The sequence below is a fragment of the Mercenaria mercenaria genome, chromosome 6, assembly GCF_021730395.1.
Source record: "Mercenaria mercenaria strain notata chromosome 6, MADL_Memer_1, whole genome shotgun sequence".
Classification (NCBI taxonomy): domain Eukaryota; kingdom Metazoa; phylum Mollusca; class Bivalvia; order Venerida; family Veneridae; genus Mercenaria; species Mercenaria mercenaria.
Genome location: NC_069366.1, coordinates 47,373,578 through 47,391,269, shown reverse-complemented (window position 1 = coordinate 47,391,269; position 17,692 = coordinate 47,373,578). Strand labels below are relative to the sequence as shown.

Sequence of the window (17,692 nt, the reverse complement as noted above, 5' to 3'; positions counted from 1 at the left end):
TCTTCCAATATTAATCAGAGTATACTGATATATTGTCATTTTAATGTTTATTTAGTTTACAATATCTGCTGAAAATAACACCTTAATATCTCAACTAATGAAAAATGTTTTAGCTTTTTGGTAAAATTCGTCCATTGAAAATCAGTAAATTTGATTAGACCACTTTGTTGCTCTGTAATGAAAAAAGTATTCAGTACAATTTAAAATGCAACATGTTGTGTGAATGTCCATTGCATAGTTATTTTATCATGAAAGTTTCAGGTAAAAAGTTAGAACCATTTTTTAAAAAATAACAAAAATTGTGTTCCTGGCTGGTCACATGTCAGATTACCCCACCCACTTTGAATGTGAATATCTATAAAAGTAAGTCAAAACTAGTAACAACAATACTTGTTAATGAAACTTAATACATGTAGGTATATTACCACAAAGTATAAATAAAATCAAAAAACATTTTGCGCAGACACCTAACTGCCCCCCCCCCCCCCCCTTTGTATTTGTTTCTCATTCATGTATATTCATAGACTGGCATTTAAACAGAAAATAAATCTACCAAAAAAAAAAAAAAAAAACCCGCAACCATCAGACATTTCAAGGCTTTGATTCATACATTTTAGCTTAACATATTCAAAATATACTTGTCTCTAAATCTTAAGTCTTAAACCTAAATCTTAAGTCTTAAACCTGTAGTTTTATGTTAGAGAGCAACTTGATTAAATTTATATGACAAGTCTTAGCATACCCTTATTATTATGTGTAGAGATTTATTACATGTACATGTAACATAAGCAATTCTGTGAAGAGAAAAAAGTCGAGTGAAAGTAAATGTTTCTAGAATTTAGAAATTAAACAAATGTGAATTCTTCTATTTATGCTCAGAACTAAAGTAGAATACTTTTTCAGGTATCAGTTGATAAGAGCAAGTACGATGTATTGAAATTTTGGGCTTTAGGGCGTGAGAGGATTACAGTAAGCGTACCTTGATATAAAGCCTTGTTCATGAAGAAAGAAAACATGCCAAAACCCAAGTTGTACTACAAACGTGTTGTGATCGCATTAAGATTTAAACGAGACCAAAAACTCATGCTTAAGTCTTTCAAGGAAATTCCTGTGAATGCTCTGGAAATGATGCTTCCAGATGGGAAAATCAAAATCAGTAAAATGGACAAAGGTTTAATTGCAACTTCTGTTAGTATTGCCGTGATGGGCATTGTAGCGAAGATAGTAACACTCCTGGCATCCATGAATGTTGATTGGATGCTTATCCTGAGTGGTGTAACTGGGTTGGCAGACGTGCAGAGCTGGACAATAAACAAAAACAAAAGGAATAGATATCTGGCAGATTTATCAAGGCTTTTGTACTTCAAGAATGTGGCCAATAATCGTGGTTTGTTGGCATTGCTTGTAGACAGGGCAGAAGATGAGTCCTTCAAGGAGGCTTTATTGGTGTACACATTTCTACTTGCTAACAGGCCGAGTACAATGTATGACAAGAGAAGTGTTGAAATGTAACCTGCTGAGTTAGGTATGTATTTTTCTGTAGTATTTGAAAGGAAAATAAAAATTAAAACCATTTTGTCCTGATCTAGGAGTTGATTTTGAAGAAAAAGTCAGTTTACATAAGAATTACATAGTGCACAGAGATTTCAATTGACAAATACTCTGAAATGTCAGGTACAGTTGATAAACAGCTATAACATGAGTATAAATACTGCATTTTATTTGTGTTGTAGATATAAATTGTAATACCTCATTCTACTTGCTAACAGGCCGAGTACAATGTATAACAAGAGAAGTATTGAAATGTCACCTGCTGAGTTAGGTACGTATTCTTCTGTAGTATATGAAAGAAACTTATTAAGTAATACCCTGTTGTCCTGGTCTTTGAATTGATTTTGAAGAAAATGACCACTTAACATTAGAATTACACAGTGCACAGAGATTTGAATGGATAATTACTCAGAAATGTCAAGCACAGTTGATAAAGTGGTTTAATTTGAGTAAAAGTACTGCATTTTAATTATAATGTAAATTGTAATCTCTCATCTTAAATTAATAGAAAGAAACTAATTATGCAAACACTGGTTTTATCAGAATTGTTATTCATAATGAGAAACTTTATTATGAAGATAGAAGCATTTTATTTATATAATTTGCAGCAAGGTATTAATGCGTGAAACATTGATGTAAATAGATACAAATTATTTTGGTCTGGTATACAGTACTCATAATGTAGGATACAGTGTTGCTGTAGTATTATTATCCCCCGACGAAGTCTTTCCGTCCGTCCAGAGCCATATCTAGGAAATGGTTGGGAATATTTCTATAAAACTTCATATACATATATATATGTTCACCACTATGAGTTCTTGCGGCCCGTCAAGTTTCAGTCAGATTGCCCTAGTAACACCAGAGTTATGGCCCTTAGAAGTTTCTACTGATATATTTGACCTAGAACTATGAAACTTAAACAGAATTTAGATCACCATAATGTGGTTGTGTACACACAATTTCGTTCGCATTTATTTGTAAATTAAGAGTTATTGCCCTTTAGTTTTATAAAAATCCACATATTTAAATAGTACATAACAAACTTACCATTTGGTAGAACTTCATTAAATTTCTTTTATTCTTTTCCATGAACATTTATTGTAAACATGTGAAGTTGTGTACCCACACCTGGTCACCCCCTTACCTTGATCACACCCCTCCACCTCCCACCCCCAATCCCGCCCCCCCCCACACACACAAAAAAATCATTCCTTATTTTAGATTTTTTTCAAACAAACTTCATATACATGTTCACCACTATGAGGTTATGGGGCCCATCAAGTTTCAGTCAGATTGCCCTGGTAACACCAGAGTTATGGCCCTTAAATGTTTCTAGTGTTAACTATATAGGGTACTATAGATATATAGATATGACAATTTCTGCAACATAACTTCTGATATATTCGACCTTGAACTATGAAACTTAAATAGAATTTTGAGCACTATAATATGGTTGTGCACACACAATTTCGTAGGGATTTCTTTTGTAACTTCAGAGTTATTGCCCTTTAATTGTCTAAAAATCCACATATTTGTACATAACAAACTTACCATTTGGCAGAATTTCATTAAATTTCTTTCATTCTTTTCTATGAACATTAATTATAAACATGTGAAGTTGCGCACCCACACCTGGTAACCCACTTGCCTTAGTCACACCCCCTCCTCCCCCCGCCAATTTTTTTTTTCATTCCTTATTTTAGATTTTTTCAAACCTTCCATGAATATTTATCAACATGATGCAAGTTGTACCATTACCTCACCTCCACCCACCACTGATCATGCATCGTCTGCCCCCACCCCCCTCCCCTCCCCCACTTCACCCATTCTTTAAATTTTTTTTTATTTTTATTTTTAATTTTCCATCAATATTTATAATCAACATGTAAAATTTTGTTTCCTCACCCGTTCCCCTGCACCCCAGCCCCTTAAAAAATAAATATATACATATATCTATATATATATATACATATATATATATTTCCATTCCTTTTTTTTAGCTCACCTGTCACGAAGTGACAAGGTGAGCTATTGTGACCGCTTGATGTCCGTCGTGCGTTGTCCGTCGTCCGTCGTGCGTCAACAATTTGTAAAAAAATCTTCTTCTTGAAAACCACTTGGCAGAATTACACCAAACTTCACAGGAATGATCCTTGGGTAGCCCCCTTTCAAAATTATTCAAAGAATTGAATTCCATGGAGAACTCTGGTTGCCATGGCAACCGAAAGGAAAAACTTTAAAAATCTTCTTCTCAAAACCCAGAAGCCCTAGAGCTTAGATATATGGCGTGAAGCATTGCCAAGTAGACCTCTACCAATTTTGTTCAAATCATGATCCCAGGGTCAAAATTGACCCCGCCCCAGGGGTCACTTAATTTTACATATGAAAATCTTAAAAAATCTTCTTCTCAAAAAGCAGAAGCCTACAGCTTAGATATTTGACATGTAACATTGCCTAGTGGACCTCTACTAAAGTTGTTCAAATCATGACCTTCGGGTCAAAATTGACCCCACCCCAGGGGTCACTTGATTTTACATATGAAAATTTCAAAAAATTTCTATAAATAAACCAGAAGGCCTAGAGCTTAGATATTTGACATGTAGCATTGCCTAGCAGACTTCTACAAAATTTGTTTAAATCATGACCCCCGGGGTCAAAATTGACCCCGCCCCAGGGGTCACTTGATTTTACATAGGAAAATCTTAAAAAATCTTCTTCTCAAACACCAGAAGTCTAGAGCTTAGATATATGGTGTGAAGCATTGCCAAGTGGACCTCTACCAAGTTTGTTCAAATCATGACCCGGGGTCAAAATTGACCCCGCCCCAGGGGTTACTTGATTGTACATAGGAAAATCTTAAAAAATCTTCTTCTCAAAAACCAAAAGTCCTAGAGCTTAGATATTTGACATGTAGCATTGCCTAGTAGACCTTTACTAAAGTTGTTCAAATCATGACCCCAGGGTCAAAATTGACCCCGCCCTAGGGGTCACTTGATTTTACATATGAAAATCTTCAAAATTTTTCTAAAAATAAACCAGAAGGCCTAGATCTTAGATATTTGACATGTAACATTGCCTAGTAGACTTCTACAAAATTTATTCAAATCATGACCCCCGGGGTCAAATTGGCTCCGTCCCATGGGGTCACTTGATTGTACATAGAAAAATCTTCAAAATTTTCTAAAAAAAACCCAGAAGGCCTAGAGCTTAGATACAAAATCTGTTCAAATCTTGACCCCCCAGGGTCAAATTGACCCAGCCCCAGGGTTACTTGATTGTGCATAGGGAAATCTTCATAAATTTGCTAAAAATAAACCAGAAGGCCTAGATCTTAAAGCTTTAGCTAAGAAATTTGCTCAAGCAAGCAACTCTACTCAGGTGAGCGATATAGGGCCATCATGGCCCTCTTGTTTTTTTTAAATTTCAAACCTTCAACATGTTAAGTTGTGACTGCACAAACCTTGCCCTCAGCCATGTTCAAGATATCTTACTTGATTGTGTTCTCTTAAGGACATCTGTTCTTTTAAGTTCAAATGTACATGTATAACAGCAACATCTGGTGCCAAACCACCCAAAGACAATATTTCGTTCTAGTTAAACTTCAAGCGCACATTTCAATAACTGCATTTAATTTTAAAAGCTAAGCTTATTACAGTAAGCATATCCCATTCAAAATAAATTCTTTAGTCAGGAGCAAAGTATCATACATTTATTATGTACTCTTTAATCATGTTAATTAAACATTTGTTTTCTGTTAAATTGATTTTGACTAATGAAATTATTTGCTTCTTATTAACATCCTTAACTTTTTGCCATACATATTTTTTTGCCATTCCTCACCACAAACCCTTTCGGCGGGGGATACCAATTCATCGAATTTGCTTGTTATTTAAGAAACTACTCATAATTTTCATATTAACACGCTTGAATAAGTCCACACTTAATTGTCAAAGGTCATATATCTTCATTTTGTGTCTGTATTAATGGAAGGATTTTCATAAAGCTACCATCAATTGTTTACATCAACAAGAGGCGTATTAAGTCATGACCAAGGCCAGTAGGTCCATGGTCAAGGTCACACTGAAGTCTTAGAGCAAATAGTAAATGTTGTAGCATCTGCTGTATATTGTCCAAGCAATTTGAAAGATTTGCGCAAAACTAACACCAGTTTACTTCATCTAGACATGAGCAAAATGCTTGCTTTTCCTGTATCAAAGTTGCATAGGGATTATTTAATTACCTTTAGTAATTTCTCTTGTTTTATAAAGGATGTTTCGTTTAATAGTGTCTCTTCATATTGAATTTATTGAACAAGTTGAATAAAATAATAAAATGCGAGGCTCTGCTGAGCATTTTATCAATTTTATTCAACGAGTTTAATATATTCAGTGTGTATGTAATATTCTTTTTATCACATGTAAGCTTTCCTGTGTAGACATCAAGATTTCTTCTTTTTTATGCCCCCGAAGGGAGGCATATTAGTTTTCAACTGTCCGTCCCTTCGTTAGTTCATTCGTTCGTTCATCCCAACCTTAACGTTTTGCCTGAAGGCACTTTATTCGCGAACCACTGCACCCAGGACCTTCAAACTTCACATGCTGATAGTATTTATTGAGTACACGACCCCTACTGACTTTGGGGTCACCAGGTCAAAGGTCAAGGTCACCAGCTCAAAGGTCAAGGTCACCAGATCAAAGGTCAAGGCTCTGCGGGGGCATTTGTCACCATTATTGACAGCTCTTGTTGGTTTACCTGTTATAAACCTTAAAATAAATGACGCCGACGTCAAAGCTTTTTTGCACTCACAAATTATCAAATTTATATAATGGCTTTATTTCACTCCTGCGATGTCAAATGTGATAAAAATATTTAAAGTTTGTATTCCACTGTTTAATGAAAATGTTTTATTTTAGGTGGGCTAACTGCTGTTCAGTTGGAAGGAAGGATAGAGAAGTGGATTTATCAAGTGACTGGCACAGAGGTGGAAGTAGAGTCACTGGAAGCTATAAATCTACTCAAGAAGTTTGGAATTCAGTGTGAAATTGACAATAAGTTGCACGTGCTACCACTGATGGCAGCATTGCATAATCTTCCTCAGTCAGTGGTTGCTAGGACAACAGAATCGGACATATTTGAGGGTTACGATAGAGACGTTTTCATGGAAACTGAAGAGCAGTATCAGGAGGAAGAAAAGGTTCAAAAGAGAATAGGATGGTTTTGAAAGTTGTGAAAGATAATTTAATAGAAAATAAAGATAAATTTTACACCAAATCAGGTCTAACAGAATATGCATTATGCCATTTGGTATACATGCTGCTGGCAACAGACAGTGTAGGATATAAATGGACAGAAACAGGTGTGTAGAGGACATGCCTGAAACTAGTTTGAATGTAGGAGCAGCCATTATGCAGTGTACACTTTGAAAATGTTTATAAATTACCTATTCTACAGAAAATGCTTCCATTTCAACTATATATTACATCATAAAAGAAATTGTTTTACAGATATATTAAGTATATTTTATTTGCAGATGTAAATGTTTGAACTTCCTGTGGATATAAGATGTCCTCAGTTTTGTGTAAGTCTCAAAATGCTAAATTAATTTCCCAAACATTGCCCTGTCTTTTAGATTTTTCTTGTGGTACATATTTTTTAAATGTTTATATAACATTTCATTTTAGTTACCTTTAAGCGTATTTGCAGTAAATTTGATGTATTGCGTTTAATCTTTTAACTGTTAGATTGATGTCTTGAAAACGGATATTTAAGAGTTATTAACTACAGTTGAATGTGCCCACACAGTTGAAACAGATGTCTAAAATGCTAAAAATACAAGACTTCCAGTTCAGCTTCAACTCTTAGAAAGAGCTATAATAATAAAAAATAAATGTGTCCGATAGCACAGTTTGTGGTGAGCCGACTGGCATATGGTTGAGATATAATTGTTTGCTATATTTATTCTCCATTAAAGGGACATGCCTCTAGATTTATGTTTTAAATTGGTGATTTCAATATTTAGTAATTGTAAATAAAGCAAAATTAAAGTGGTTCTGTGTATTCTAGTTTGTATCGGTGTGCAGTCCATAATATATGCAGGAAAGTTCTGAAAAGTATAGGTTACACTATATACCACTGTGATGTAAACACAAGGAATTTAATGGTTTGTTATATCATACTTCTGAAATGTTTGCTACTTTAATTGTGTTGATTTATGATATTACATAGAGGACATTACATGAGTGTCTTTTCATAGTGAACTTATTAAATACTAGTAAGTTGAATAAATTAAAATGTGAGGCTCTGTCGAGCATTTTATCAATTTTATTCAAAGTCAATGTTGAAAGTCACAAATGTAATATTATTTTTATCACATGTTACCTTTTCCTGACGAAAAAAAAAATCTACTTTCTTTTTCCTTAAACAAGTCAATTTGACCAACGTATCATATACTATAAACGATGTCAACGTCAAAGCTTTATTACACTAGTGTATTATCAATTTTATTTAATGGCTTTGTTATACTCCCGCAATGTCAAACATTTGATAAATATATTTAATAGACACTGCTGTTGAAATTTTAGCCATATTCCCCCAGCTACCCGGAACAGTGTTCTAAGAAATAGAGTAATCTTGTAATTGTTGTCAAATGAATAATCAAAGCCTTGAGATGTCTGATGGTTGCGGGTTTTGCTAGAGTTATTTTCATTTTAAATGCCAATCTATAAATATACATGTATAAGAAACAAATACTAATGTGCCTCATATCTAAGATAAACTCTGCCTGACCTTACATTAACAGCTGGAAGTCAGTGATTGTCAGAAATACACTTAACTTTGGTAGCGGGATAAACCCGCAACCAAAAATAGTACATTGTTCTGCTCTGGTACCCTGCACTATTATGGGGATTATGCATAGTTGATAGGATCCAAGGTCATTAATATTTACCTTGTGTCTTGTGTTTGCCCCAGCTGTTATTTGGAACAGTCGGCAAAGATCTAAACATTCTTGAACACTACCTTTTCATAGATTAGAGTGTGTGCAGAATGTTCTGAGCAGTCAAAGGATACAACTTTTCAAATTGATACTTTTCTAGAGGCATAGACCTTGAACAGAGAACTATGAGTATGTGTGTGTCTTTATTATCAAAGGACATGTTGTTCTTAATATTTATGTTTTGAAAGTGCTGAATTTGACTTGTATTCTAAACTGTTATTTATATTAATAAAATACATGAACTATTTGTTTTTGCTTTCATTTTGTTTTAATCTAGCTTCATATAATGGAAATTTATTACATGTCGATTTGCTGTGGTTTATTGAAATATAAAGGTAGATGATGTACAAGTTATATGAAAATTGCACTGTTTACCATACTGTATATAATTTTCACTGAGTAAGAAACTACACCTAGTATGGAAGAAAAATAATAATAATTGGAAGTTTTTACCAAAAATGTTCACCAGTGGTGTCATAGATGTACAGTACATCATCGAGGACAAAATGTATGCTCTATGCACAAAAATGTCAAAGAAATCTATGGATCTCAAAGACCTATTTAAAGTTTTTCAGTATAAACATTTTGATGTGATGACATTGTGAGTGACATTGTGCATGTAGAAATTGGTCAAATCCATGGAATCCGATGTGTAGAAAGAACTTTTTCATCTTATTTTAAATGTTGCACACTTGAAAATATTGCATCTGGTATTCACTTTCTAAAAGATATTTTGTTCTTACACTGAAACAAACAAATATCTTCTATATTGCAGTTCTTTGGCGAATACACTTAACGAAACTCGATATCCTTGTCAATATCTTTCATTTTACCTATAGTACTTTACAATTTCATACGTGGAAAAAAGAAAAGAAAAAAAAACGCAAGTGTTGCAATGACATCGTTTAATTTATTCTACGACTCGACCCAATTTGAAAAATTGCTGAAATACACATATATGTCTGCAAGAAACAAACAAGAGGGTCATAATGACCCTGGATCGCTCTCCTGAGTAATATAAGCTACATGTATCAAATGTCAAACTGATGTTAAAATATTAAGAAAGTAGGTCAGTAGGTCACGTTCTCTAGGGCCTCTGGTTATCACGCTTTAAAGCATGACTGTCTGATGAATAAATGACCCCTACTGTATTGCAAGTTTAAGGTCACGGTCACAGTGACCTTGATATTAGAATGTTTTAGGTGTATGGCTATGGAGCATTAGGTCTCAGACTATCAAACTCCACAGTATGTTTTTATACCACCACCAAACATGTTTGAGGGGGATATATAGGAGTCAGTTTTGTCACGTCGCGTCCCGTCGCGTCCCGTCCCGTCGCGTCCCGAAATCTATTATCTCAGTTATTACCAAATAGATTTGATTCAAACTTAAAATACATGTTCCACTTTATCACCCACATCATGTGACACAAGGTGCATAACTCTTGACACCAAGTTTTCATGAATTATGTCCCCTTTTGCTTAGAATTTAAGGTTAATTTTGTTGTATTTTCACTATATCTCAGTTATTACTAAATGGATTTGATTCAAACTTAAAATAGATGTTCCACCTCATCACCCACATCATGTGACACCAGGTGCATAACTCTGACACCAATTTTTTATGAATTATGCCCCTTTTTACTTAGAATTTAAGGTTGATTTTGATGTATTTTCATTATATCTCAGTTACTACTGAATGGGTTTGATTCAAACTTAAAATAGATGTTCTACCTCATCACCCACATCATGTGCCCACATCATGTGACACAAGGTGCATAATTCTGACACCAAGTTTTCATGAATTATGTCCCCTTTTACTTAAAATTTAAGGTTAATTTTGTTGTATTTTCACTATATCTCAGTTATTACTAAATGGATTTGATTCAAACTTAAAATAGTTGTTCGACCTCATCACCCTGATCATGTGACATAAGGTGCTTAACTCTGACATAAATTTTTTATGAATTATGTCCCCTTTTACTTTAAATTTAAGGTTGATTTTGATGTATTTTCACTATATCTCAGTTATTACTAAATGGATTTGATTCAAACTTAAAATAGATGTTCCACCTCATCACCCACATCATGTGACACAAGGTGCATAAATCTGACACCAATTTTCATGAATTATGCCCCTTTTTACTTAGAATTTAAGGTTAATTTTGATGTATTTTCACTATATCTCAGTTACTACCGAATGGATTTGATTCAGACTTAAAATAGATGTTCCACCTCATCACCCACATCATGTGACACAAGGTGCATAACTCTGACACTAATTTTTCTTGAATTGTGTCCCCTTTTACCTAGAATTTTAGGTTAATTTTGAGGTATTTTCACTATATCTCGTTCCGATCGGCTTAGAGCCAAAGGGAAGTAACCTTTTTTTTTAACTTTTGTACTGAGTTTCTTCCCCTTAAATTCCAGGAATTAGTCTATTTTTAGAAATCCTATTTTTAGATTTTCAATATTTTAACTTTTTTATTGTAAGTCCTATGTAAAAAGTAAATACATTTTTTTCTGTGGTAACATGGGTCGGTAAGACACTTTTTTGTTTTCACTTCTAGTGTATCTCTAATATTAGAGATTTAATATATTTACTAGTATTACTATACTAGTATTATACTAGTATTACTTATATGTGGAAGCCCAGGATGAAGTACTCCAAAGACTAAGTATTTTTAAGATTTCTTATGGTTGCCATTCTTCTGTGACAAGACCGTATGGTGGGGGTATGAGTCACTCCTGTGACAGTTCTAGTTATGAGTCAGTAGATGACCAGATTTTTTTCAGTTCATAAGGTCAAATGTCAATGTCAATCTAACTGATGTATACGGTCTTACTTAGCCGATGCATAGCGTTTTAAGAGATATTTTAATCAGATTGTGGTACGTGGTCAAGCGGTTATGGTCGATGACTTTGAATCATTTGCCCTGCACTCAAATGGCTTTGAGCCTCACTCTGGGAGGTGGGGGTGGGGGGGGGGGTGTAAATTCTTCGTGTGCCTGAAATAATGTACAGAGTGGCACCTGGGGTCTTATTCCACCATCAAAGCTGAAAAGCCGCCATACGGCTTATAATTGTGTCAGTGCTATGTTAAACAAACAACTGTCACAGCGAATGATAATAATATCTGTCACCATATGATTACAAATGATCGATTAAAAAAGTTGGGTTTGATGCAGCATGGCAGAAAGGGCGTCCATGGCTTCTGAACAAAACTGAAAATGATGACAATGGTGAAAAAGTGAATGTAATGTATTGTTCTCTGTGTATAAAATTCAAATCATGGGGGTTCAATGGATCTAAGACATGGGTTGAAAAGGGATGTAAAACACTGCGTTTGGATAAAGTGAAGGAACACGAGAACAGTGCTCAACACAGGTCATCCCTCGCTAACTCGCTTAGTAGTACTCTGGATAGTGTGGAGAATAAAATAAACTCAAAAGCAGAGAAGGCTATGTTTGATGCTCTAAGTGTTTTGTATTACATTCTAAAGCATGATTTGTCCTTGGACCTGTTCTCTAGCATGGTAGATTTGTGTATAAGTGTTGGAGCAGATAATTTGCCAAACTTGCGCCTTGCAAAGAATGCCAACTACAGCAGCTGGGACATAGTGCACGAACTGATTGAACTCTTGAGTAATGAGGTGCGTGACAAAGTGCAAAGTGACATTCAGGAAAGTGACTGCTTCTCCATTATGGTAGATGAGGTGGCTGACATATCAACAGTTAAACATGTGGCGCTGTGTTGTCGTTACGTAGGCGGAGATGGTGAAGTAGCCACGTCTTTCTTGTCAGACACTCCAATTCACAGTGCAACTGCCGATAACCTGGCCAACACCATCGTATCTCAGGTGGAAGAAAGTGGCCTTAATCTCTAGAAAATGACTGGGTTTGCATCTGATGGGGCAGCAGTATTCACAGGCAGAAAGAATGGAGTTGCCAAACAGTTGAAAGACCAAGTGCCAACACTAGTCACAACACACTGCATGGACCACAGACTAGCCCTAGCTTGTCGTGACAGCTTTGAAAGCGTTAAAGCATTTAAGAAACTGGACGAGACCCTTGAATCATTATACACATATTACAACTACAGTTCCAATCGTAAAGCAAACCTCCAGGAAATACAGAAGGCATTTGACTTGGCACCACTCACCATCAAGCAAGCCAAACACCACAGATGGCCAAGTCATGAACAGTGTGTAAGTTCTGTTGAAATCCTATAAGTGTATCATCACAGACCTAGAGTCGCATACCATCAGCGGTGACCCCCAGGGAAATGGACTACTAAAATCCCTCAAAAATCCAGATACTCTGTGCTCCCTGTTACTCTTGGTAGATGTGTTGCCACATGTTACAGCCCTCAGTTTGTACTTCCAGAAGAACAACTGTCATGTTGGAGAAGTTGTCAGCCAGGTTGAAATGACTGTAAGAAAATTAGACTTAAATAAACACCAAACTGGACTTTGGTTAGCTAAGGCTAAAAAAATCATGCAAGAGTGTGGACAAAGTGAAACGGAAGGATCCATCCAGTTCCAACAGGGCCGTGAGAAATTTCTGGAAAACCTGAAGACCAACATCAGAAGCAGGTTTACAAATTCCAGTGTGTTAGATAATCTTGCCATCCTGGACCTCAGCAGACTGGACAATCTACCATGTATGTATGGACAGAATGAAGTCCAGTTTCTGGCAAATCATTACAACCTGCCTGAGGATGACACTCTAGAACAATGGTCTGGGTTCATCAACACTGTACAAGACCTAGACGCCTGTGACAGATCAATTCCCGGATTACTAAAACTCTTCAACAGCAAGTTGCATCAACAACTGGGACTGGCAGCAAGATATCCTCATGTTCTGCATCTGGTGGCAGCTGCAGCTGTGATCCCACTCAGCACAGCTGAGGTTGAACGTGTCTTCAGTCGGCTGAAATTAATCAAAAGGCCACACAGAGCATCATTGAATAATGTCAGTGTTGACAGATTATTAAATATTCAACTGAACTGTCCAGATGCTTTGTTCAATGACATACAAACCATTATTGTAAAGAAGTTCTTCAAAATTAAAAACAGGAGGCTTCTAAATGTGTGCTAAATGACTGTTGTGGTCCTTGAGTATAACAATACTGTGTTGTGATGTATTTGTTTAAAATTGAGTTGAAACTGATACTATTACAATAAAAAGTTGTGGTCCTTGAGTAATAATACTGTTCTGATGTATTAATTGAAAATGGTGCCTTGTTGACAAAAAATACTATATGCCAGATAATTGAGAGATACTGTGATGTGATGTATTTATTTAGAATACTTTTTAAAAATGGTGCATTGTTGACAAAAAATAATTAAATACACATGTTAATAGTGTGACAATATATTAACTGATGTACTGATAAAATGTATTTCTATATGCTAGATAACTAAGAGATACTGTGATGTGATGTATTTATTTAGAATACTGTTTGAAAATGGTGCCTTGTTGACAGAAAATATTTAAATACACATGTTAAAAGTGTGACAGATATTAACTGAAGTTATGATTAAATGTATTTCTATATGCCAGATAATTGAGAGACACTGTATTGTGATGTATTTATTTAAAATACTGTTTGAAAATGGTGCCTTGTTAATAAAAAACAATTAAATAACTGATGAAATGTATTTCTATAATATGATGGATAATTGAGAGATGTTTGAGAAAAGAATAAATTGTAAAATGTATTACTATCATGTTTTATTTCAAATAATAACAGATGCTTTAAAGGCATGTATATGTGCAGCTTATTGAGCAGCGTTTTTAGTAAATGTGCATAATAGAGATGAAAACATAACCTGTTACAACACAAAGTATGCCTTACACCATGCCTAAAGTGTGACTAAAACTATGTCTAAATTATGCCAAAATCCATGTCTAAAGTATGCCAAAATGCACCAAATACATGCACCTGTTGCAATTTTTTTCAGGGGGAGCATGCCCCCGGACCCCCCTAGAAGTGCCCTTTTTCAGTCCCAGCACCCTGCCCTTTTTACATCCTAGCTGGAGCACTGGATTTTAAATACATATTACTGATGTATGTTATTATTGGTAGACTGGACAGTAACTTTGCAAGAAAAGGTGTTTTTTTAGATTTCCCTGTCAGTTTTGATAGTCCCCAATTTAGCCAAAGAGCTGTACTGAATAATGAATGGTTCTAGGAACAATTCAAGTTCCTGACTGGATTATTTGCGGGGTTGTAGTTGCTATGACCTTTCACACTGGAAAATACCTGCTACTTGATGCTCATTTGTTTACTTTTATGTGGAATAATTATTGTCGGGATATCTGGTAAATTATAACACTCGAAAAAAATACGGCATGGAAGAACGAAATTGCAGAAGTTTCGAATTATTTAAAGAGCAAAAACTCTTGTAGTTGGTTGGTAAAGTCTGATTGCAAGTGACGGGAAAAAACAAATAAAATCAATTATGTAAAATATAGACTAAAGTTTATATGTTATGGCGAAGTAACCAGTAAAGCAGATGAAAAGTCTATTGATTTGACATAAAACGACATTACCAAGTAACGCCGGTCTGCGCAAGATTATGTCTGCGTCTTTGTAATGAAAGAAGTACACTGTAATTAACTTTGCCGTCGGAAGAATCGATAGTACACGTTAGTGAAGTTGTTTCCCTTTCTCGTGCCTTTTCTTTAGCCGTTGTTTTGATATTAACTAGGCCGTAGCAAACTGATAGAAGTTGTTTTTCAAAGAAATGACGTTGCTTTGATTTAACAGCAAGATATTAGTTTCATTAAATAAAAAACGAACAAAGTGACCAAACAGTTTGTGCCGGGCTAGATGTTAGGATCGATATAATCGATGTCAGTATCGTCCTTCTTTGTCGAAGATATTAGGCTGTCTTAGAACAGGGACAATTCTTAGCATCACATTTTGTAGTTTACATGTGCTATATAGACAAGTGTCCATTGTCGACATTTCTCACCCTAAACCGCATGGCCAATTTCAATCAAAATTCACAAGATTGTTTTTTAGATGACCCTCTTTCAGACTCCTCAAATAGAGATAACTGGATGCCACTGGAACTAAAAGGAAAATATTTAAAATCATTCTGATGTGTTGTTTAATGACCAATTTCCAAAGCTATTCGAGTTTTCTCCATTTGCCGACCAGCACGGATCCAGACGAGACTGCGCATCCACGTTCGTTAACAGATAGGGTTTGAAAGCGAACAGCATGGATCCTGACCGGACTGCGCGGATGCGCAGGCTGGTCTGGATCCATGCTGGTCGCAAATGCACTATGTTGGTTTTCTCATGGTGCGGCTCATTTGTGAAAACAAGCGATATGTTGCATGAAAAAATAGGTATTGATACACACTTTTGACGAATCTGTATAGGCCTACAAAGCAAATGCCAGAACTCTGTTTCAAAACATACCTTTTGGTTCTAATTGTTGAAATGTGTCAATAATGTAAAATGGGAAATTATGTTGAAATCAGAAGCAATAGAATCTAGTCAAAATGTTTCATACTTTAGCATTAGTGGGGAGTAGCCTAGATCTACACTAATTATAAAATTTCATTTAAAATGATAAAACATGCATTTCTAACCGAGATCTAACTCTATGAAACGAGTCCTTTTTCATCTCTTAAAAATAAAACTCTTTCGTACTAAAAATAAAAAATGCCATACAATGTTGCTAAAATGTAATAGACCACTTTTCAAACATAATGGTAAAAATTATGCTGAACTTCATTTATCCGTTGTGCTGCAGATTGACATCATCACTGACGTCATAATGTTCTCTCACCGGTCCGCGCATGGACTGTTTTTGTCGCAGAATATACAACGCTCGACTTCCTCCTTTGTTTATGTTAGGAGTAAGACTATACTGTACAATTTGGAATTGTGCCTAAGCTTGAATTGTCTTCTTTTCTAACATTCACGTTTGAACTAATTGTACACCATCTATATTGTTATGAAAAAGCATTTTATAATTCTGCATATAATGTTAGCCTACATTACGCTAACTGAATGATATTCTTAATATGAATGGGATCAATATTACCAAACAACTCCTTACAAAATATATTTTGCTATAGGGAAGTCAGATTTGGTTTTGAAATTTCCTAGTATACTAACATAAAGACGCTTCTGCGACAACGTTAATAAAACACTTGCATTTTATGGGAATGCTATTAAGAAACTTAGTAAGATTATTGGTTATGGAAGTTTTCCAAGTATTTTCCGTAATAGATCTAGTGTGCAAAGTTTTATTTAGAAAGGTTTAGACCCGACTATTTCCATTTTGGAGACACACTGCTTACCAAATGTTTGGTGTTCAGCCATTTTTATGTTGTATGCAGTGCAGGTAAAAGACTCAGTTATAGCCATATATAAGCCAACTGGGACTAACTAATGATTTTCTCTTGTTGCTGTGCCTTCTGCAAAAAAAAAAAAAAAAAAAAAAAAAAAAAAAAAAAAAAAAAAAAACATTCTTATAGTTTTTTAAGTGTTTTTCTTTGATTAAAGTTTGACAGCGTCAAAAATAAATTTTATGTTCTTCCTTTTTAAAAGTAGATTTAATTGTTCTATCCACTGACTGTGACCGTGGTGGCACTTACTGAAACTTATCTAGGTATTTCTCAATGACAGTTATATATTTCAGCTTCAGTGGCGAAGTGGCTATGTTAGCTAATCTCAAATCAATCGCCCTGATCTCCGTGGCTTTGTACCCTGCTTGAGTCGCCATGCGAGGAAGACATCCAGTTGGAGGCCTCCGTGGCCGAGTGATTAAGGTCACTGACTGCGAAACACTTGTCCCTCACATCTGTGGATTTGACACCTCACTTGGGGCATAGAATTATTTCGTGTGTGGAAACCTCTAAACTGGTTGTAGTTCAATCAAGGTGCCCTTGTGCCTGAACAAATACCGTACGGGTATCTGGTGTTTGGACAGTTGCCGTATAACCTTATCAAATAGTCTCGGTCTGACTGACGTAAGTTGGATGCAACTTCAAAATTGAGCCGTGCCATGAGAAAACCAACATAGTGACTTTGCGACCAGCATTTATGGGCCTACTTTGCGATGCATGGCTCTGTGGTGGTCTTAGTCCAACTCGTGACGTAATTATCACTTTCAATTCATT

The 17,692-nt window shown here is 35.4% G+C and overlaps 1 protein-coding gene and 1 pseudogene across 1 annotated transcript; both read left to right on the top strand.

The window, feature by feature from the left end:
- Positions 1–661: 661 nt before the first annotated feature.
- On the top strand, positions 662–7,458 carry LOC128558029 (transmembrane protein 143-like). The gene is made up of 3 exons (XM_053546792.1): positions 662–1,508; positions 1,746–1,822; positions 6,465–7,458. Exons 1-3 carry the CDS (start codon positions 1,000–1,002, stop codon positions 6,770–6,772), a joined length of 894 nt encoding a protein of 297 aa, XP_053402767.1. The 5' UTR covers positions 662–999; the 3' UTR covers positions 6,773–7,458.
- LOC123535773 (E3 SUMO-protein ligase KIAA1586-like) lies at positions 6,862–14,568 on the top strand (annotated as a pseudogene).
- Positions 14,569–17,692: the final 3,124 nt, after the last annotated feature.